Source organism: Neofelis nebulosa, chromosome 3, assembly GCF_028018385.1.
Source record: "Neofelis nebulosa isolate mNeoNeb1 chromosome 3, mNeoNeb1.pri, whole genome shotgun sequence".
NCBI classification, from domain to species: Eukaryota; Metazoa; Chordata; class Mammalia; order Carnivora; family Felidae; genus Neofelis; species Neofelis nebulosa.
Window position 1 is genome coordinate 136,703,676 of NC_080784.1, and position 23,814 is coordinate 136,727,489.

A 23,814-nucleotide genomic window follows, 5' to 3' on the forward strand; every position below is an offset into this window, starting at 1 on the left:
TCAACTAAGCCAGCCAGATACACGTACACACCCTCAACTTTATTTTTTAAATCTGTTCTGTACACACCCTCAACTTTATTTTTTAAATCTGTTCTGAATAAAATCTGTAAGTGCAGACACTGTAGAAAATGATTTTGGGAGAAAGTTTTGAACTAAACAAACTGAAGTTTCTCCACTTTTAAAAATGATGGGATATTAAGGATTTCAGTTTGATTTATTTTAAATACAAAATAGTTATATCTTGAGGTATACCTCTAATTTATTGCCTGGGGAACCATGGTTAAAGCTCGAAAGTCTTTTTTTTTTTTTTACTTTAAAAAAATTTTTAACGTTTATTTAGTTTTGAGAAGAGAGAGATAGAGCATGAGCAGGGGAAGAGAGAGAAAGAGGGAGACACAGAATCTGAAACCGGCTCTGAGCTGTCAGCACAGAGCCCGACACAGGGCTTGAACTCACAGACCATGAGATCAGGACCTAAGCTGAAGTTGGACACTCAACTGACTGAGCCACCCAGGTGCCCCAAGGCTTGAAAGTCTTATTTACAAATTAGGTACTGTTGCCAGAGAGAGAACTTATAGGTATTTTTATCTTTTGCTTAAAAAGAAAATACAAGAACAGTGGTAGTGAGACTTTCTAAACTCTCAAACCTGTGCAGGTTGTAGAATATTTAAAAGACAAGGAGCAATTTGAATAAGAACATAAGATACCAATAGTAGGTTCAAATAATTAAATGTATAATGCACTAACTCAGCTATATTAGGTTCTAGTGGAGATCAAAGTTGATGGTACCAATAGGAGAAAAACCTAATTGAAAATATTATATTCATTAACAGAGGTAGGTATTATGAAATGAATTGTGTCCCCCTAAAATTCACATATTGAAGCCTACCCTCCCCCCATGTACCTGTACTTGGAAATAATTAAAGTTAAATGATATCATAAAGGTAGGGCTCTGATCCAATAGGTCTCTTGTCCTTAAAGAGAAGAGATACCAGAGTTCTCTATCCTTCTGTACACAAGGCAACAGGAGTGTGAGGAAACAGAGGGAAAGCGGCTATCTCCAAGCTGGGAACAGAGGCTTCACCAGAGACCAACCTTGATCTTGGTCTTCTAGCCTCCAGAACTGTGAGAAAATACATTTTTGTTGGGTAAGCCACCCAGGACATGGCATGTTGTTATGGCAGCCAGAGCAGACAAATACATTTCTTAAAAATGACTACCATTATTCCTTTCTAACAGATTAATGCAGTTTTGCAACTTGAGTAGCATAGGTGTTCTAGAAATAGCTCCCATAGTGTGCCAGAGAATTGGTCTCTTTGTACAACATATACATCCCTTTATGTTGTCACCTCCTATCACTCGAACCCCATTTCCTGTCATTTCACAACCCTAACAATATGGAGTTATCTATAAATGTCTATTTGTGACTCTATGTCTTTCCTCTGCTCTGAGTTCCTTTCCTCCATTTATCTACCTGGAGAACTCCCACCAACCTTCAGCACCCCAGGTAAGGGTCACCTCTTGCTTTGTGCCACTTTCCTCAACCCTTCTGCACAGCATCATCACTCATTTCTTGGCATTAATTGTATCTGTGTCTTCAGAACATCTAGTGCTTACATGATAGCCTGTCCCAATTATAATTTTGCATATCTGTCCCCCCCAACAGATGTGTAGTTTTTAATAGCAAGGATAATATGGAGTTTGACTCTCTTTATTGAATGGAAGAGAAGAAACTCAGTAAAAGTTTTATTAAAATAAATTGAAAACCTTTGCCTAGGACAGGAGAAACACACATTTCAAGGGTGTTAACACTCTCATTTTAGAAATGCCTTTTAAGAGAGAGAAAAACAAATCCAGTTTAAGTTTATTGAACATTTTTAGCTGGTTACAAATACTTAAAAGGGTGAATTTTTCATTTCATTAGTGACGTTCCCTCCAGTAATAATGAAATAACCCTCATCAAACTATATGAAGGCCAAGGACATTCCTATGCTTGAAAGCACCAATATTGAAAATAAACAACCAAGAAGTAGTTCTGATTGAAAGCAAATCTAAAGAAAAGTTATGGATTTGTGAGCAGGCAAAAAGCAAAGCTGAAGGAACACTGGATCAAGAGCAAGAAAATCTGTTTTTGTTCCTCATCTGCCAGTCATTAACAATATCCCATGACCAATACAAACAACATATTACGCTCACATGCACACACACACACACACACACACACACACACACACTTCATCTGTAAAAGGGGGGCATTTATAGCAACTAAATTTTTTCCAGTTTTAACATTTTTCAAGATGTTTAATTATTCTTCATTGAGGTGATTAGTTCTTTAAAAAGATTTCTTTAATGTGATTTAAACTTTGTTGTTATGAAGTGATTATGATTTAATATTTTACGCTCTGATTTTGAGTTATGACTTTGATATATGTGGTTGAGACTAGTCAATATCACACAACACCTGGTACTCCTGTCCTTCCTCCTTATAGACAGATACCTTTTGTTGACTCACTAACTCATGAAAAATATGCCTCAGAACTTACAATGTGCCAGGGCATTAAAGAAAACTACTTTTAAGTAAGGAATTGTCCATTCATAGGCAAATATATGGTCCTTTAAAATTACTAAGAGCCTTCTGATACAGAAATTGCCAGTTTTTAATCTGATTCTTTGTGTATGTATTTGAACATTAGTGTAAAAAATTTAAAAAGCACAAAGTCAAAATTCCTGGTGCTTGAACTGCTATGAAAGATGATATATAATTAATAAGTCAGTTATTTACCCCAAAGTTTGACTTCTCTATTAACAAATGATATTTGTAAAGAAAAATTAAGAAACTTTTTTAAGGGAAATAATAGCCTATATTTGCTTTGTATAAGCATCAGTACTTTCTCATCAATACAACTCTCTTTTGTTGATTTTAGTTATTATAAGCTTAAAAATATCAGTATTATAATGATATCAAAATACAACTTAGAAATATTATGAATTAAAGTGATTTTTATTTTGAGGCAGATTTTCATTTGAATTAATCAGAATGTTTTGCATTTTCTTATTTATATTTCCAATTTGTTAGCAAAATAACTACACTGCACTGAAGACCATCTGTGTAGACCTTCTGGAAATTACACAGAGATATGACACAGCATAGCCAAGGCTGTATGATAATATCCTCTTTGAAGAGTTTAGGGCAGAGTTCCTCAAACTGGGGTTCCTTTGCATATTCTCTAACATCCTCCAGTTCTCAGATTTTAGAAACATTGAGCTTGAGCTTGATCCATTCTATCCCATGTTCATTGTTAGAAGGTCCACTAAGTTCACCAAAGAGTCAGAACATTTGTTTGATCTTTCACATTTTCATTCACTCAACTCCTGAATCTTCTGCTCCCCTTATCCCCCATTTAGGTTCTGGATGCTGCATAATTAATCATTTAATCTGTACCCATTCTGGCCACACTATGCCAGGAATAAGACTCAGTCGGATAAAACATTGGCTCTTACTCATACTTCCATTTTATTTCATATCAAAGTCCTCCATATTCTGTTTTCTCACATTAACCTGATCCCTTTCTCTGAGTTTGAAAAAAATTATTTTATTTTTTTTAATTTTTATTTATTTATTTTGAAATAGAGAGGGCAGAGAGGGAGGGAGAAAGAATCCCAAGTAGGCTCCGGGATGTCAGCACAGAGCCTGATGCAGAGCTCAGTCTCACGAACCATGAAATCATGACTTGAGCTGGAACCGAGAGTCTAATGCTTAACTGACTGAGCCATCCAGGTGCCCCAATAAAGACGATTTTATATTCAAGACAATGCCATAATTTGAATACTATACAGTATAAAACAAGGTACAATGAGACAAGAACCCTGGAGAATAGGATAAGAGACAAAAGACTCTACTGCTTTATAAGCCTCTGATGTCCCTATGACCTTGGTCACATTGCTTCATATCACTAAGCCACAATTTCTCCATCTGTAGTGATAATCCCCACATTCCACACTGGTTTGCTATGACAAATGCAATAACTGGTATGGAAATGCACTATAATATAAATATATCATATATTTATATATTATATTTTATATATTATATAAATTCTCTATAATGTAAATATTCTTATTTATTTTAAGTATCTAATAATATATAATCATATATATATATGATATATATGTATATATCATATATATATCATATATATATATATATATATCATATATATATATGATATATATATACACACAAAGTTTTCAGTCTAATTCCTGGCCCTGGTAAATAAATGCTTAAAATATAGTAGCAATTTTAAAACATGTTTATAGTATGTGTACTTGTTTCTATTTCTTATAATTCAACCAGACAAATGAAACCTTTGCAAAATTACAAGGTCTGAGAATATAAAATACTAAAGAGGAGCCCTGATCCAAATTAAGTTCTTGAACTTTAACACAAGAAAAATAGCTTCAAAAACATAGTTAGGGATGTTTATGTCATCTAATCCACAATATTTCTTCCATTTATATATCCTATAGATATAAATGAAGGGAAAACACACAGGAGATACTTCAGTTTGTAGCTCCTTCCATCAATTGATGATCACAGCTAAGAAAGCTTATTGTAGCTACAGGAAGAGTTGGAGATTTTTCCTCTCTCTCATTGCAGCCTAGAGACTTGTGGCTGAGAAAATGATAAGTAAATAAGTAAATACAAGACCACTAAGGAACCACAAAAAGACACAGAAACTACCCCCAGAAGAGTATATTGTGTATGATGATTGGATGTATCAGCATTGTTCCATTTAGCACCATATCCATATTTTATGTGAGTGAAGGTAGAAGGAAGCTCCCAGGGAATTGATACTAAAGGTGTCTCAAAAATTACTGAAAGTCGTGTTTATAGTTTTCCTTCAATTCTGTGCTTTTAACTTATTTTTAAGAAAAGGAAAGATGTTTTGGCTACCATATATATCGTCTAGCAGATGTTCATTAAAAATTCTTGTAAAGTAAGTATGCCCGAAGGACTCAGGCATTCTGTTCCAGCTTAGTAAAAGTCAAAATTAATATTAGACAAGTATAATTTGCCTCTTGGCCTCAATTAGCAAGTTCATCATCTTAAACCAAAGTAAACAATGAGAAAAGGTATGAAAGATGCCAATGAACTGACAGAGGAGGGAAATTGGGTTGACCTCAGACTCCATCAGTTTCTAACAAACCTTCTACTTCTTGGATTGCTTATGACCAGAGTGCTTTTTATTTTGTCCTACTTACCAAGGGCTTTGTTTCATCTTCATCTTTGAAATAGTAGAGCTGATCTCCCTTGAGCACAAACCAGCGAGTATGCCAAGTCTTGACAAAGCCTCCTTGCTTCCTCAGCCACCCACACTTCATGGCATTATTCCGCCCTTGGCCTTGTTGGGGGTTCTCGGTGGAGTCATTGTTCTCCTCCATTATCAAGCTGATGAACTTTCCTATTTAGCAAAAAGAAAGAAAAAGAAAGAAAGAAAGAAAGAAAGAAAGAAAGAAAGAAAGAAAGAAAGAAAGAAAGAAAGAAAATTAGGTATTCTGATATATTCAATTCCCTCTAAAATTACTTCTGTCCCTTAAAAAAAAAGCAGGAAGAGTGAAAAACGCATATCAACTCATTTGCCAGATTTCCAGAGGCAAACCACAGACCTGACAACAAAACGCTTGGAGAAACCTTGGGGAAAGTTTATTGTATCTTCCTTTAAGGAACAAGTCAGCTGGGTGATAATATTCCTTTTTTCCCAAGTAGAACTAAAGAATGGGTAAGTTCTACAGGTAGTGTGTTAAGAAGCAAGTTTTGAAAATAAACGAAAACCCCAGCAAAAATACAATTCTCATGATAATGAGACTCTGTGTCTGGCGTGCACTGATTGTGTCCTGCTTGTGCAGGCCTGTGATTATCTGAGCAAACACTAGACCAACACATGTTAAAGTTTAAAGAGACTATTTTTAAAACCTCAATGGAAGACATTTGTTCTACATATGTGAAAATTTCTCAAGATGTATCTGTCCCCCATTCTCCCAAAGCATCCCCTTGAAGTTTCTTTGGCTGGTCAGGAATTAGTGCAGCTGAAACATTCTAGGCGGAAAAAAAACCTGCTTGGACAGTTGAGTTTCCTTCAACTCCAGGAGTGGGTGGTGCACTCCAGCTGCATGAGGAAGAACATTTCAAGGTTATGTGTGAAGGAGGATAGTGTCATACACACTCTACATGGCAAGAAAATGAGTTTATCATGGAAGAAATATTAATCCACAGGTGAGAAGTTAACTACCACAGTAACAACAGAGGAGGTGGCTTTCTGGGAAAGCTGCGGACAAGTAGTCAAGAATATGACATTTTCCAATCCTAAAAGTGTCCTGAAAATTCTTGCTAATGTTTATTTCTAAGCACTTTTCTCAGGAAATGAAAAGTCCAGTCTACCCTGTGTCTTTGAGGAAGATGTAAGAATACAGATTAATTAATAAAACATGGAATATTCCTGTTTGGCATATTCATGCACAGACCTCTTTTTTCTGCTTGATTTCAGAAGACAAGTTGTCCTGTGTAGCCTTTATTTTCACCACTAATTTTTCACTTGATTTGTATGTACAGAATCCTGGTTATAAATTCCAAATAGTTTTCATTGTCAGTCTTTGGTCATTTACATTTCTTCCTTAAAGGTCCAGGGTCAAACTCCACATTGGGCCTCTAGGTTTTTTTGAATTTTGTCCTGGTATTCTGGTTGCAGGGATGAAGCAAAACTTTGGTTCTAATTCTCCTTATTTTGATCATTTCAACCATCTTAGTAGTTTTGTCTCTTCCACCGGCATGCATTGCAACCTATCTGCATCCTTGCTTTTAAGCTTCAAGGAGGTCGCTTAACTACCATCAGTCTCATTCAGTACCCACTTTTCCCTTTCTTATACTGAAATACCCTCTTCATTAACAGCCCGCATCTCTGCAAAACATCTCAAAGCTTCCTTTGCTCTATAGGGCAATCCCATGAGAGAAGCCCTTTAGTGCAGGAAACATTCTCCCATCTTGTGTGTGCCTGTGTGTGTGCAGACTGGATCATGCCTGATGCTTCATGTTTGTTATGCCCTTAGGACAGGAATTTCCACTCTTTTTTCTTTAGAGTACTTCAGCTAGTATAAAGAGCCAAGTAAACCTCATTCTAAATGAACAATAAATGCTGTAACATAATTTAGATAATAAGCATGCTTATTTAGACCACTCTAAATCATTTTTTGGCTTCCTAGTATTTAAACTGTTCACATCTACACAACTTGCTATTTCATCATCATCCATTTATTCTTTGACCAAATATCTTAACTTACAAAGTTGAATAAGACCTTAAAACAAACATTCCAACATATGCACACACATGCAGACATACACAAATATTTCTAATTCATTGTACAAAACAAATTTTTTTCAGGCTTTTTTTTCCCTTTCATCTCATATTCATGTTTTCTACTGAATTTGAAAAATCCCTGCTAACATGCTTCAAGGTAGTTAGTAACCTACCATTAGTAACATAAAAAATACAAACGCCTAATTCTGCCTTTGTCTACCATTAATATCTGAATAAAAAATGTGTGCACATTAGAATGTGGTTCATGATTCCCCTGCCTCAGTCTTTCATAAATCCAGTGAAATCAATAACAGTATCACCCACTGAACTCCTGGCTATCATATGTTTTCATGACTTCAGAATCATCAGAAAGTCTTTTAACAGTACTGGTTGTAACAATTCACTGAAACACGAATGAAAGCAGATGGTATCATATTCCAGAGAAAATAATACCATGACTATTGTTGGATGAGTAAAATTAAGTTTTACTGAAGTAACCGTGAGTTTTATAGAGAAGTTTTGATATTCTGCAGAAATTAGAAGGTTCAAATTCTACCCTTCATCTTTAAAATGAGGATGCTGTGTTGGATCATTTCTCACTATGGTCCCTGAGAAATTTCAGCACTCTGAAATCTACCATCTCTGTAATTCCATAAGCACATAGACACCAGATATCATCAACACCTAGTACAACGTCTGACATATGGCAAAGTCAATCAATGTCTGCTGGATTCATAAATTTTGCAATAGGTTTGGTGCTAGATATCTAAAAGTGAACATGATCGCCCCCTGAAATCTGATCCTGCCCAAAACCTGATCTTAATAAGTGGTACCATGATACTCCCAGTTAAGGAAGGGAGGTAGGAAGAAAGAAAAGAAAAGAAAAAGAAAATTGATCATTTTTGATTCCTGACTTTTCCTCATCCTGAATTTCAGAAAATTATATACCTTCCCCAACTATTTCAGATCCATCCAATCGGCTCCATGTCCACTCCCACCCCGCGATCCAAGCCAACATTGTCTTTGATCAGGGGATTCTAATGGCTCTCTGACTGGTCTCATTGTGTCCGTTTTGAACCACAAATGCAAACATATGCTCACACATATTTCATTCTCCACAAAAAAGCCAAAATGAGCTTTTAAAAATTTAAATCAGCTAATGATTTTCTACTTTAAAATTTTTAATTGGCTCTCATTGTACTTACTTTACAATTTGTAGTCCTAACCATGACCTGTAAGGCTCTGAATCATTTGGTACCTGTTTACTAATTAATCTGATCCCATGCCACCTCCTCCTCATTTCTGCCACTCCAATTCACTCGCGCGCGCGCACACACACACACACACACAAGCTCTGATGCAAGCAACCGCACGAGTTCTGGAAATACCCAAGCCCTTTTATGCCTTGAGTCTTGATACTTGCTGATCTCTGCCTATGCTACTCTGCCCCAATGCTCTTTACATGCCCGACCCCTTCCATTCTTTAAGTCTCAGCTTTAAAAATTTACCCTTTCCAACAAACAGTAATCATCCAGGGCATCAGTTCTCCTGTTGTTATTCTCTACCACTGAACTCTGACCTTCATCTTCCTGAAACTTAACTAGGTTGTTATTTCTTTAGGTGTTTATTGCCGATCATCCTTCCAGGAGACCATAAGCTTCACAAGGTCAAGGACTTGCTTTTCCTCACTACAATACACCCAGTGCTTTTAAGAGTGCTTATTTGGTATTCAGGAAACAATTGTTGAATCAATGAATAAGCTATGTGACAACCACAATAGAATTCTTACAAATAATACTTTGCGGTTTTTTAATTACATGTAATGCCTTACAGAAGATTGTATACTTTAAGACTGTACACTGTGACTTTTTTCCATTGACATAAAAGACTTCAATTAGCATGAAAATTGTACTTAAACACAATGTCAAAATCATCAAACTAAAATGAACTTGAAACTGCCCTTCATGAAGAAATATAACATTCAAAATTTACACTTTTTAGCCTTGGCAGGAAATACATGTCATCAATTGTGGTTTAGCATGAAGAAAAATACAGTTTACTTAAATTCTCAGAGAATGATTTAACTGAATTTCCACTGGAAAAGTGCTTTCACTGTGGTCAGGACACAGTAGTTGGATAGTACAGGAGATTACAAAATAGAACTATCAACTTCAGTGTTTAGCAAACCAATATAAAAATGACAACACAACAATACGATAAATAAATGGTTATTCAAACCAAAAAACAGAATTGAGAATTTAACTGATATTTTCATATCAATCTTAGGAAAAAGCCTTAGTGATGACTACTATACCATGATGGAGCTTAGAAAGTTCCCATCATGTGATGATGGAACAGTAGCTTTGAATTATTTTCCAGGAGTGGAAACTGGTTTGTGTATCATTTTTGCAATCACATGGGTTAGGAACCCAACAGTATTACATGGTGCAATCAGAGATGAAATTCACACCCCTAACAGACTTTTCCAGAAGTCAACAGCCACACACGTAAGTATGCATATATGTGACTTCATGTAACAGAAAAAATATAAATAAGCACATGAACAAAGATGTGTATAATATGCCATATGCTATAAAGTTGCAGTGTGTGTGAATTTACCTACATGACTACACATATTCAGCAAACACAAGAGAATGACAAAGGAGGGAGCTAGAGAGAAAGGGGAGGGAGAGAGAACAACTTCAGTAGCATGACAGTTCCATGACACAGCCTCCATCACATTCAACGAACACATGCTCCCAGGTCAAAGTGGGAGGGGCATTCTTGCGGCCAGGGTCGGTGCCCTTGGCCCCCAGTGGCGGCAAGTATATCACTGTGCAAATGCGATCCCAGAGTTTCAGAGTACACACGATTTCACACCACATGGTGCCTCAACGCAAACAGCTACTCCAGTTGTTCAATCAAAGAACAACGATTTGTTCTATTGCTAGGGGAGAAAACAGAAATAAAACTGGCAGATTTGGGAAAATGCTGCAATTTGTGAGAGATTTATGCGACTTTCAAGAGTAATTTCATTCACATCAAACTGTCCTTTTTGGGGTTGACATTAGAACCTGACTCCTTTGCAAAATGAATGTGATTGCACTGTATACCATATATAACCACAGATAGCCAATATTTATCTAAATTCTAAACTTTATTTTTTTAAAGCTGCTTTGTAGCTGTTGCTAACATGCTGGTTTGTCAAGAGGTAGTACATTTTATTGGGCTGTATATCTAAATGCTAGCATACGGCCATTCTATAGGTAATGGCTCACACGACAAGGATATACACACAGAATGAAATAGCATATGTGCATACATAAGTGCATGCATATCCATGTGTGTGTGTGTGTGTGTGTGTGTGTGTGTGTGTGTGTGTGTGTCGTGGGTGTGGCTATATATATACATTGTTGTGTGTTGTCTCTAGAGAAGAAAATCAAAAAAGGTAAAATATTTACCGACATTTTTCTCTCATTTTTAAAATATTAAATTCTATGCCACTAGAAGACATGTAAACATATTCCTGCAGATCTAACTTCGATGAAGCAAAGAAAATAAAAAAGCTCTGACATAGGATGTTCACTAAAAAACTTGATCATGGTATATGCCACAACCTATGAAGTTATCAATTTATTTCTGTTTTTATTATTTCCCAGAATATTTATTCAATAACTGTAATTATCTACCTGATTTAGAACTTAAAACTCTTTTTAATATTCTAAATATTTAAATAATTTCAGACTTGGCATTCCTCTCTCTCTCTCTGTCTCTCTCTGTCTCTGTCTTTTTCTCTCTCTGAGCAGACACCAGCGAAAGACCATATGAGCGTGTAGTGAAAAAGTGGTTTTCAGCAAACCAGGAAGAGATTCTTACCAGAGCCTGACCATGCTGGCACCTTAATCTCAAACTTCGAGACTCCAGAACTGTGAGAAAATAAATTTCTGTTGTTTAAGCCACCCAATAAATGGTACTTTATTATGTTGGCCAGGGCAGATTAAGACAGTGTACATTTAGGAGCACCTGGGTGGCTCATTCGGTTAAGCTTCTAACTCTTGATTTTGGCTCAGGTCATGATCTCACGGTTTGGTTCGTGAATTCAAGCCCTCTGTTGGCCTCTGCACTGACAACACAGAGGCTACTTGGGATTCTCTCTCTCTCTCTTTCAAAATAAACAAATAAACTTTTTTTTTTTTTTTTTTTTTTTAAAGAGATTTTTTTTTTTTTAACATTTTTTATTTATTTTTGGGACAGAGAGAGACAGAGCATGAACGGGGGAGGGGCAGAGAGAGAGGGAGACACAGAATCCGAAACAGGCTCCAGGCTCCGAGCCATCGGCCCAGAGCCTGACGCGGGGCTCGAACTCACGGACCGCGAGATCGTGACCTGGCTGAAGTCGGACGCTTAACCGACTGCGCCACCCAGGCGCCCCACAAATAAACTTTTTTAAAAAGACAGTGTAGGGGTACCTGTGTGGCTCAGTCAGTTAAGCCTCTGACTTTGGCTCAGGTCATGATCTCACGGTTTGTGAGTTCGAACCCCGCATTGGACTCTATGCTGACAGCTTAGAGCCTGGAGCCTGCTTCCAGTTCTGTGTCTCCCTCTCTCTCTGCCCCTCCCCTATTCATGCTCTCTCTCTCTCCCTCTCTCTCTCCCTCTCTCTCTCTCTCTGTCTCTCAAAAATAAATAAATATTAACAAAATTTTAAAAACACAATGTATATATGTAAAATGTAAATTATATGTATAAGAAAAACTTTAAAGAATTAAATATTAGCAGCATGTTGTGAGGTAAGTGAGGTAACCGCTAATGAAAGGGAACTAGTGAGGGAAAAATAGTTTACTCTCTGTCCCTCACTCTTCACCACACCACCTCTTCACTTGAAGAATGAATCAAACTGTGGTGCCTATAAGGGAATTGGCACACTAAACCCAAGAATGCAGGGGATCTAGTGTAGATAGTTTTAGCTCCAAGATAAATTCCAGGAACCTAAATCTGTTCTTAGGAAGCAATTTCTTCAAACAGTCTTGAGTCTTCACAAATGGTTGTCCTCACTGCCTGGACTTCATGGTTAACCTTTATCCATCCTCTAGTCCTCTACAAAGGCTTCCCTGCAGACACTACCATCCCCGATCTGGACATTCCCCTTCCATGGGTTCCAATATCACTAGGAACAACCTTTCTCACATGTGGGCCATATGCTTACTACTTTTCAGTCTTTTACACTGTAACCCATTGTAGATATGGGCTCCCTGAAACCCCCAGACTAACTGCATATACTGAGTACTCAAAGGCTTATTGAATAAATGTAAATAAATGAAGGATTATATAAATGGACAAAAACATCCGTCTTTGGAGAGTACTAGAATGGGCCCCAGAGACCTCAAGGTTCCCCAGAGTACAGTGCAAAAATCCTAAAACATTTCATGTTTACTAAACACCAGTACAAAGACTTCAGTCCAGATTCTTCCATCTAAATCTAACCCTTTAAGCTTTTAGTAGCTTAAAGCTAAACTGAACTTCAGAAACTATTGAGCAAAGAAAACTTTCATTTGTATCACTGGACGCTACCCTTAATCATAACTTGAGTTAAAATAAAGAAACATTGCTTCTTCAGATTCATAAGTTTATGTGGATAGAAGACAGAAATTTAGTAAAGTACGACAGTTATGAACATGAAGTTTAAAACAGTTACTGGGGGGCGCCTGGGGGGCTCAGTCAGTGGGCACCTGACTTCGGCTCAGGTCATGATCTCACACTTCATGAGTTCGAGCCCTGAGTCAGGCTCCATGCTGACACCTTGGAGCCTGGAGCCTGCTTCAGATTCTGTGTCTCCCTCTCTCTTTGCCCCTCCCCCACTTGTTTCTGTTTCTAAAAAATGAATCAATGTTAAAAACATTTTTTAAACATTCACTGGAAGAGCATACCTGAGGGAACTTTAATAGTAATAATTTTGTAAATGTGCAGTTATTTTCCTGAAGAAACACTAAACATATTATTCCTTGATTCATTTGAAATTAAACTGTCCAAAACATCAGAGAATAGAAAATTATGTACATATTGGGATGCAACAGAAATATCCATCCACATTTTATATTTTAAGCTTCAATATTTCCATATTCATTTGGTAAGAAACCAAAATGAATAGGATGAACCATTAAAAAAGCATTTTAAGTATTTCTTTTCTTTTCATTGTATGTCTAATGTTTCATACTCCATAGAGAGAATCTGCTCACTCTTAAGGAGGTTTTAAATTAGATAGAGAGTAAAGTATTTTTGTATATACTTAGATGTGTTCCCCACCACCACATCACTATTTGAGGGATAAATGAAGAAGAAAATCATTGGAATTCCCAATGTTGATAACCTGAGAAGAAACAAAAATCAAATCAAAACAAATATTTTATCATCAATGGGATTAAGAGAGAAATGACAGATACATGGCAACTATCTTGCCACTCTTCAAGCTCATGGAAGACATTATTAACTAATCCCAGTGCTCTTCCCTATGGAACCTACAATCACCCCCAGAGGCCTTCTCAATACAACCCTGTGGACAGTCACAACCAATCAATCATTCATGAAAGGGAGAAGGGGTATCTTTATTACTTCAATTCTATAAACAAACCAAGAACTGAAGGTATCCCTCTAACATAAAATAGAAATTCAGGTGCTTTATAAGAGAGAATGACATTTGAATTTTTTTTTAATGTTTATTTATTTTTAAGAAAGAGAGCAGTAGCAGGGGGAGGGGCAGAGAGAGACAGAGACACAGAATCTGAAGCAGACTCCAGGCTGAGTGCTGTCAGCACAGAGCCCAATGTGGGCGGGGCTTGAACTCATGAACTGTGAGATCATGACCTGAGCCAAAGTCAGACACCCAACCGACTGAGCCAACAGAGACTGACATTTGAAATGGGAAAAGAAGAGAAAGCCAACTTCTTCTACCTTCTTTTTTTTTTCAATTGAAGTATAATTGACATAACGTTATATTAGTCTTAGGTGTACAATGTAATGATTCAATATTCATATATACTCCAAAATAATCACCACAGCAAGTCCAGTTAATATCCATCACCATGCACAGTTACAAAAAATGTGTTTCTTTTTTGATGAGAACTATCAGAATCCAAACTCCTAGCTATTTTTAAATATGCAATGCAGTATTATGAACTATGGTCACCATGCTGTACATTACATAAAAAACATGGAACGTGTCACGAATTTGTATGTCTATCTTCGCACAGAGACCATGTTATCTTCTCTGTATTGCCCCAATATTAGTATATGTACTCCTGAAGCAAACATAGAAATCAACCTTTTTTAATGGAAAGACCTAATAGCTCACAGAGAGCTCTAACACAGCAACTATTGTATCATATGGCCAAAAAGAATGAAGAAAACAGATCTTAAGTAGGGAAAAGGTAATAGGAGTGGATGTTCCTATTTTATATTAATTATTCCAATCTATGAGTAGACCTTTAAAAATAGGATCAGAAAGCTTCTTTTATAAACATCTCAGTTTTTAAGCTTTTGTGATTCCCTTCCCTCCCCCGCTCATAGCTCATTAGTAAAACTTTGTTTTGGAAAGCTGTCTCAAAGGAACAAAGAGGTTGTCCACACCTAACTCTGAAAAGTAATGGGGGAACAATGGCAGCAATGAAGGAGGGCTTTTGTACACAGTGGGAAGAATGGGAAGAGCCAAGCCAAAGCAAGTGGAATGTTGAGCAAGACAGTCAGGCTTAGGGGCAGGGGTGTGGGGAGGGTACTTTCTCAGCTGGGTCCTCTCCACAATCGGGAAATAACTTCAGGATTTATCATTTATAAAGCTCCTCCATCTCTGTCCCCTGATGGTCACCTTTTTAAGCTTAGATAAAAGCTTGTATAAAATACTACTTTTAATGTCAGATTCCTTTCTTTAGTGAGTCCAACCCCACAAAATCAGATACGTTGTCGATTATATTATCATTTCAAGGGTCTCTAAGGCGCCAGCTTTTTATTCAACCACACTTCAAAGAAAATACTTTAACAGGTAGGTAACTTTGGCTGAGATAGTCATTTGTCTACGAGGAAGTCTCAGGTTTTCTTCAAGTGCAAGCCTTGCGGTACTTAATGATTTCCAATCAGGACCATTTCTTCTTTGTCAATTAATCCTGTGGGGTGAACATCATCAGCCTCGCTTTATAAGCTCTGGAAAATTACTAGGTACTCTGAGTATATAAATCTTGTCCTAATCACTGAACCACAGTTGCTCTCCCAATGGTTTATTACACTGGAGTACTGACAATACAATTTTTTCATTAGAATTTGAAGAAAGTGAACGGATGTCACCATGAAAAAAAAAAAGCTCACTGCTCTTCTACTTAATCCAGACTCATTCATATTATGATGGACTTTGATGTGTTAAACTTTGATCTTGGATGAGGTATCATTATTCTCATATAATCTGAACACATTTTAGCTCTTCAAAATATCTAATTAATTTACACTCTAGTTTGAAACTTAGCTTTACTGCACCTGAATATTGTAATTAGCAGTTCAGTGAAAATAACTAAATCCTAAACATAAAAAGCCATTTAAAAAAAAATAGGATGCTGGGGTGGATCGGCAAAAAAAAAAAAAAAAAAAAAAAAAAAAAAAAAAAAAAAGAGGTTAGAGTGGGAGAGAGAACCAAAGCATAAGAGACTCTTAAAAACTGAGAACAAACTGAGGGTTGATGGGGTTGGGAGTGAGGGGAGGGTAGGTGATGGGCACTGAAGAGGGCATCTTTTGGGATGAGCACTTGGTGTTGTATGGAAACTAATTTGACAATAAAGTTCATATATTAAAAAAAAATAGGAAGCATGGCAGGACATATGTTATTTGGACCATCGTGAAGCCTATCTTTGGGGAAATGTCTCTCCCTCATGCCATGTTGTTTCAGTCTGTAGTACCATCCCACTGCCACCGGGTGTGCCTGGATATGATTATACAGACTTCCTAAGCTCTCCAAAAACAGTGACCAGCCCAGGGAGAGGGCACATGACTAAAGCAGTGCCAAGTGGAGTCCTTCCTCAGGACAGTTATAGAGAAACTGGAAGGATGAGCATGCGAGGCTAACAGCGTTCATCTCCCCTGCCCTGTAAAGAAAAGCTGTCTTCAAAATGATGCTGTGCAGAGACAAGCAGATGTGAGCAAAGAATTGAAAGAGTCCCAGAATACCCATCCTAGTTCTATTTCTTGAGGTCCTGGCCTTTGTGTATCTGCCTTTGGTCCTATGAGATATGTCTTACTCTTCCCAGCAAAGTGAGCAAACAAATTCTTGTTTACTCAATCTAGTTTGAGTTGGATTTACTCACTTGCCACCTAGAAACCAAGGAAAAATACATAATGAAAATATTTCTGGGAAAATTCTCTTTAAAATAATAAAAATCTAGGTTTATAACACATAGAGATTCCCCTACCTTGTATCATACACGAAAATTAACTCAAGATGAATATTGGACCTAAATTTAAAAGCAAAACTTTGAGAAGAAAACATAGAATAAATTCACAACTTGGGGAAAGAAAGTGATTTTTAAGAAGGATACAGAAAACAATAACTATAATAATTTATAATTTTGATTTTATTAAAAGAAAAAAACATCTTCTCATCAAAAGATATAACTAAGAAAATGAATAGGCAATTTAGACAGTCAAGAAATACTTGCAAAACATAGGTCTGTGCTGAAATACCTATATCCATAGTATATAAAGGGTTCCTACGACTCAACAGTAAAAACACAAAAAAATTAAGAAATGGGAAAAAATTAAATAGACACTTCACAAAAGAAGATATACAAATGTGCGAAAGTGTCATGAAAAAGTCCCAGCACCGTTAGAAATCAGAGAAATCTATATTAAAATCACAATGAGATGCCATCACATGAATAGTTAAGTGGCCAAAGTTAAAAACAGACTGAACACCACCAAATGTTGGTGAGGATATCGAGCAACTGGAATTTTCATACATTGCTGTTGAAAATATAAATGGAAAACCACTTTGATAAAAGGTTTGGCAATTTCTCACAAAATTAAACACAATCCTACCTATGATAAGCAGTTGCAATTGTAGATGTTTAACCAAGAGAAATGGAATTCATATGTTCACAAAAATATCTGTACAAAAATGTTCATAGAAGTTTTATTTATATTTGCCCCAAATAGAAATAACCCAAATGAGGGGCGCCTGGGTGGCGCAGTCGGTTAAGCGTCCGACTTCAGCCAGGTCACGATCTCGCGGTCCGTGAGTTCGAGCCCCGCGTCAGGCTCTGGGCTGATGGCTCGGAGCCTGGAGCCTGTTTCCGATTCTGTGTCTCCCTCTCTCTCTGCCCCTCCCCCGTTCATGCTCTGTCTCTCTCTGTCCCAAAAATAAATAAAAAACGTTGAAAAAAAAAAAATTTTTAAAGAAATAACCCAAATGATGCTCATCAACAAGTGAGTGGATGAACAAACTGTGGCATAACCAGTTATAACTACTTTTTAGCAATAGCAAGAATCAAACTGTTCATATACACTAAAACCTTGGATTGCAAGTAAATTGTTCTGTGAATATTGGGCAAGATGAGCAAACATTTCTAATAAATTTTATTTTATTTTATTTATTTTTTAATGTTTATTTATTTTTGAGAAAGAGAGACAGAGCACAAACAGACGAAAGGCAGAGAGAGACAGAATCTGAAGCAGGCTCCAGGCTCTAAGCTGTCAGCACAGAGCCTGACGCGGGGCTCGAACTCATGAACTGCGAAATCATGACCTGAGCTGACATAAGACATTCAACCAACTGAACCACCCAGGTACCCCCCACACACACTTTTTAATAAACTTTAACTTGATAAATGAGTGATGTGTTACAATACAAGTAGTACGTGATGTTGAACGTCACATGATCACAACTGAACCAATGGTTCTTGAAATTCACTTTGACATACAAGTGCTTTGGATTATAAGCATGTAACAAGTTATGCTCACAAACCAAGGTTTTACTACATATCAACATAGATGAACTCCATAGCCGTTATAATGAATAAAAGAAGCCCGATACAAGAATATACACATCATGATTCCATTCAGGAGAAGATTTAGAATATACCAAAAGGGTGTGTGGTGATAGAAATCAGAAAAAAATGGCTACTCTTGAGGGGGTAGATATTGACTGGGAAAGGGCACAGGGGACTTTCTAAGGTAATGAAAATGTCTTATATCTTGATGGGACATGAATTACATGGATGTAGACATTTATCTAAACTCATAAACTATACACTTGAGATTTGTGAACAAATTATATTTTTCTAATAAATTTTACTCAGAAAAACTGAAAAATATTGAATTCTAGTTAGTAGATTTCCTTTCTGCTGTGGTTTAGGTTAGCAATTATGAAATTACTTTTTGTGTATTCCAAGTTGAGCAAATAAATATATATGTTGAACCTCATGGGAAGCCAGGTTTCTCACTGTTGGAAGAGAAAGTTACAAATAGGGAAATGGGAAGAGAGAGTGTATCCAATTGTTTGAGGTCAGAATTATAGATATGAATATGGACTTATAGTTTTTATTTTATTTTTAATAAAAATTGTATATATTTAAGGTGTACAATATGATGATTTGTATACCTATACATGGTGAAATGATGACCACAGTCCAACTATTACCATATCTTCTCCTCACAGTTATCATTTTCTGTGTATGATGAGAGCATCTGAAATCTACTCTTAGCAAATCTCTAGTATTCAATAAAGTATTATTAACTATAGTCATCATGCTATACATTAGATCTCTAGACTTATTCATCCTAAATAACTGCACCTCTGTACCCTTTGAACAACATCTCATGGTTTTTAGTAGATAGATGCATAGATATAGAAATAAGTATAGAAATATATTTACTGCTGTTCACTGAGAGGGCCTAGAAGTAATGATACACCAGTGGCAATGAATGAGTACATCTTGTGTCTAGATCTTGACTTTTAAATGTCATTTACTATGAAATGTAATCATGGCTACTTGGGTAAAAGGGTTATTCCACGGCTTGGTCTAAAAAGAACAAGATGATCCTAGAATAACATGTACCAGAAAGTAAGAAAATACTCAAGTATGATGGGAAAATAGCAAAAGAACACAGAAGCCAGTTTAAAATGGTTCTCACTGGCCCAATATAGGACAATTTAAATTTCTGAATAATCAATGATAGTAATAGATGATACCTGTAGAATAAAGCAAGAATACATGAGTTCTATTGATATGATAGATAGATAGATAGATAGATAAGCAACTAAACAAATACACAAATTGAAGAAGTGAGAAGTCTCTGTTTTCTAGTAGAATGTCAATTAATAAATACGGAAACAATAATAAAGTTATAAATTATCAATGGATGTAAAAATTCATGGGAAAAAAATTGGTGGGGGAAAGATATTTCTATAATCTCAAAGTATCTCCCACAAATTAACTATTATTTAGAAAGGGTAAAATAGAAACTTTTCTGCAGAGAAACCTGGAAGACCCAATGTGATAAAAGTTTACACCATCAGTGTTAGAATAAGCTAACATCACTCCACCTCCTGATGTGATGCTCAGAGAAGGACACATTATCTATCACTTTTGTGGTAGTTCTACCAAAAATGCATCACCTGAACCTAATCATGAGGAAACATTCCACAAACTCAAACTGGGAGACATTATACAAAATAACTAGTCTGTATTCTTCAAAAATATCAAGGTAAGCAAAAAGAAAAAGGTAAGAGATTGCTCCAAATGAAAATACATTAAAGAGGGGCGCCTGGGTGGCTCAGTCGGTTAAGCGTCCGACTTCAGCTCAGGTCATGATCTCACAGTCCGTGAGTTCGAGCCCCGCGTCGCGCTCTGTGCTGACAGCTCAGAGCCTGGAGCCTGCTTCAGATTCTGTGTCTCCCTCTCTCTCTGACCCTCCCTCATTCATGCTCTGTCTCTCTCTGTCTCAAAAATAAATAAACATTAAAAAAATTAAAAAAAAATACATTAAAGAGACATGACTGACAACTAAACACAAGGCTTGACCCTGGCTTGGATCTTGGAAAAAAATAGAGAAAGAAATGGGGCATTACACACTTTTATTCAACGTAGTATTGGAAGTCCTGGTCACAACAATGAGACAGGAAAAAGAAATAAGAGGCATCCATATTGGTAAAAAAGAAGTTAAGCTGTCACTATTTGCAGTTGACATGATATTATAAATAGAGAATCCTGAAGACTCCACCAAAAACTTACTAGGATAAATAAATTAATTCAGTAAAGTTTCAGGATATAAAACTAATACCTAGAAATCAGTACTGTTTCCATATACTAATGAAACAACAGAAAGAGAAATTAAGAAAGCTGTTCCATTTACAATTGAACCAAAAAAAAAAAAAACTTAATCAAGGAGGTGAAATATTTGTACTCTGAAAACTAGAAAAGAGTGATGAAAGAAATTGAAGATGACACAAACAAATGAAAGATACTCCATGCCCATGGATTGGAATAATTAATATTGTTAAAATGTCCATACTACCCAAAGTAATCTACAGATTCAATGCAATCCATATCAAAGTACCAACAGTATCCTTCACAGAACTAGAAAAAATAATACTATAATTTCTATGGAAACACACAGAAAAACGAATAGTCAAAGCAATCTTGAGAGAGGAAAAACAAAGCTTGAGATAACAAAATTGCAGATTTCAAGATATGCTAAAAGGTTGTAGTAATCAAAACAGTAGGATATTAGCACAAGAATAGACATTTAGATCAATGGAACAGAATAGAGAGTCCATAAATAAACCCAAGCTTACATGGTCACTTAATCTATAACAAAGAAGGCAAAAATATACAATGAGAAAAGACTGTCTCTTCAATAAATGGTGCTGGGAAAACTTGACAGCTGCATGTAAAAAAATGAAACTGGACCCCTTTCTAACCCCATACACAAAAGTAAATGCAAAATGGATTAAAGACCTAAATTTGAGGCTTGAAACCATAAAAATCCAAGAAGAGGACACAGGCAGTAATTTCTCTGACATTGGGCCTAGCAACATTTTTTTAGATGTCTCCTAAGGCAAGAGAAACAAAAACAAAAATAAACCATTGGGACTATACCAAAATAAAAAGCTTTTGCATAGCAAAAGAAATCATGAACAAAACAAACAAGCAACTTACTGAATAGAAAGAAGATATTTGCAAATGATATATCTGATAAGGGGTTAATGTCCAAAATATATAAAGAACTTCTACAATCAACACCAAAAAAAACCAACTGAATTAAAAAAAGAACACAGGACCTGAATATACATTTTCCCAAAGAAGACATATAGATGGCAAACAGAAACATGAAAAGATGTTCAACATCACTAATAATCAGGGAAATGAAAATCAAAACAACAATGAGCAATCACCTCATACCTGTCAGAATGGCTAAAATAAAAAAAGCAAGAAATTACAAATATTGGCAAAGATGTGGAGAAAAAGAAACCCTCATACACGGTGCGGATGTAAATTAGTACAGCCGCTGTGAAAAACAGTGTGGAATTAAAGATAAAAATACCACATGATCCAATAATTCCACTACTGGGTATTTACAAAACAAAAACGCTAATTTGAAAAGATACATGCACCCGTATGCTTATTGTAGCATTATTTACAATAGCCATGATATGGAAGAAACCTAAGTGTCCATCAATAGACAAAGGGATAAGGAAGATCTGGTATATAAATACAATGAATTCTACACAGCTATAAAAAAGGATGAGACTGTGCCATTTTCAACAGCATAGATAGACCTAAAGGGTATTATTATGCTAAGTGAAATAAGTCATACTGAGAAAGAAATATCATATGATTTCAATCATATGTGGAATCTAATTAGAAAAATAAACAAACAGAAAGCAGAATCAGACCTATAAATACAAAGGACAAACTGATGGTTGCCAGAGGGAGGGAAGTAGAGGGATTGGTAAAATAAGGGAAGGGGCATGGGAAATACAGGCTTCTAGTCACGGAATGAATAAGTCAGGGGAATAAAAGCACAGCATAGAGAATACAGTCAATGGTACTATAATAGTGTTGCATCATGACAGATGGTAACTTAGCATAGCATAACATATAGAGAAGTTGAATCACTATATTGTACACCCGAAACTAATGTAACATTGTGTGTCAATTATATTCAAATAAAAAAAATTAATGTTTATTTATTTTTGTGAGAGAGAGTGAGGGAAAGAGAGCACACGAGCAAGTGGGGGAGGGGCAGAGAGAGAAAAGGCAGAGGATCTAAAGAGGGCTCTGTGCCGACAGCAGACAGGCCAATGCAGGGCTTGAACTCATGAACTGCAAGATCATGACCTGAGCCACAGTCGGATACTTACCCAACTGAGTCACCCAGGTGCCACCCCGAAAAAATTTTTTTTAAAGAAAGGGGGTATTACTGGGAAAATTGATAAAATTTAAACATAAACTTGATTAGATTAGATTATTGTATCAATGTTAAATTCTCTCATTTCAGTTATTGATAATTGCAGTTGCTCTTAGGAAATGCATACTCAGTATTTATAAAGGGATAAGATGTCTCCACTTTATTTTCAAAAAACCCAAAAATAAAATCATAAACAGACAGACATATATATGGGATGATAAAACAAATGAAACAGAACATAAACAGTTGGTAAATCTGGGTAAAGGGTGTCTAGGAGTTCCTAGTACTATTCTTATAACTTTTTTGTAAGTGTTAAAGTATATCAAAATAAAAAATTATACAACATATATCGCTTACTAAAAAAGACTCCAAAGAAAAGCAAATTCTATTATTCACTGGATAGTGATACTAGAAGTTAGTAAACACGGCTTGGAATTAGTTACCTGACCTTGAGAAAGTCATTTGATTTTCTTCGCCTCAGTTCTCTGATCTCCAAGATCAAGAGACTGAATGAACAATTTGATATCCAAAGTTTCTGCTAATTCTAAAATATCATGATTCTTCAAAATGGCCTTTTAATAACATTGTACTTCTAGAAGTGACATGATTAGTAGGAAAATTTTTCTAGTTCAGTTACAGTTAATACTTCTAAAGATAAAAGGGTAATAAATAGATTAGGAGTCCTGTTCTATTTCTGGCCCTTTATTGAATTGCTGTGCTAATTTACCATCCTATCATTTTATTTGAAAATGCCATGCCTTAATTTAGAAGACTACAAAAAACATTAACTACTACTGAATTCTATATATGACATTCTTTTTACTTTTAGATAGAAATATGAGTTTTACTTGCTTAATAAATGATATACTTAGCTCACTATTCTAAGTGATATATGTATACATATACATATATATATATATATATGTATTTAATCTTCACAGCTCTGGGAGGTAAGTATAGTTATTAATTGTATTTCACAGATGGAAAAACTAAGGTACTGGAAGATACCTACAGTACTACC

At 36.0% G+C, this 23,814-nt stretch overlaps 1 protein-coding gene and 1 non-coding gene across 4 annotated transcripts in view; both read right to left on the minus strand.

Moving 5' to 3' along the window:
- ARHGAP24 (Rho GTPase activating protein 24) overlaps positions 1-23,814 on the minus strand; it is a 671,369-nt gene that overhangs the window by 415,085 nt on the left and 232,470 nt on the right. For 2 of the 3 annotated variants that reach the window (XM_058719598.1, XM_058719596.1), the window contains exon 2: positions 5,263-5,462. In XM_058719598.1, coding sequence (XP_058575581.1) covers positions 5,263-5,442 — 180 coding nt within the window. In that variant the 5' untranslated portion in view covers positions 5,443-5,462. Of the gene's footprint in view, positions 1-5,262; positions 5,463-8,860; positions 8,987-23,814 lie in introns of those variants that run through there. The other variant, XM_058719597.1, reaches the window with a different exon arrangement.
- On the minus strand, positions 14,554-14,656 carry LOC131508227 (U6 spliceosomal RNA). The gene has a single exon (XR_009259933.1). It is a non-coding gene; the product is annotated as a U6 spliceosomal RNA (small nuclear RNA).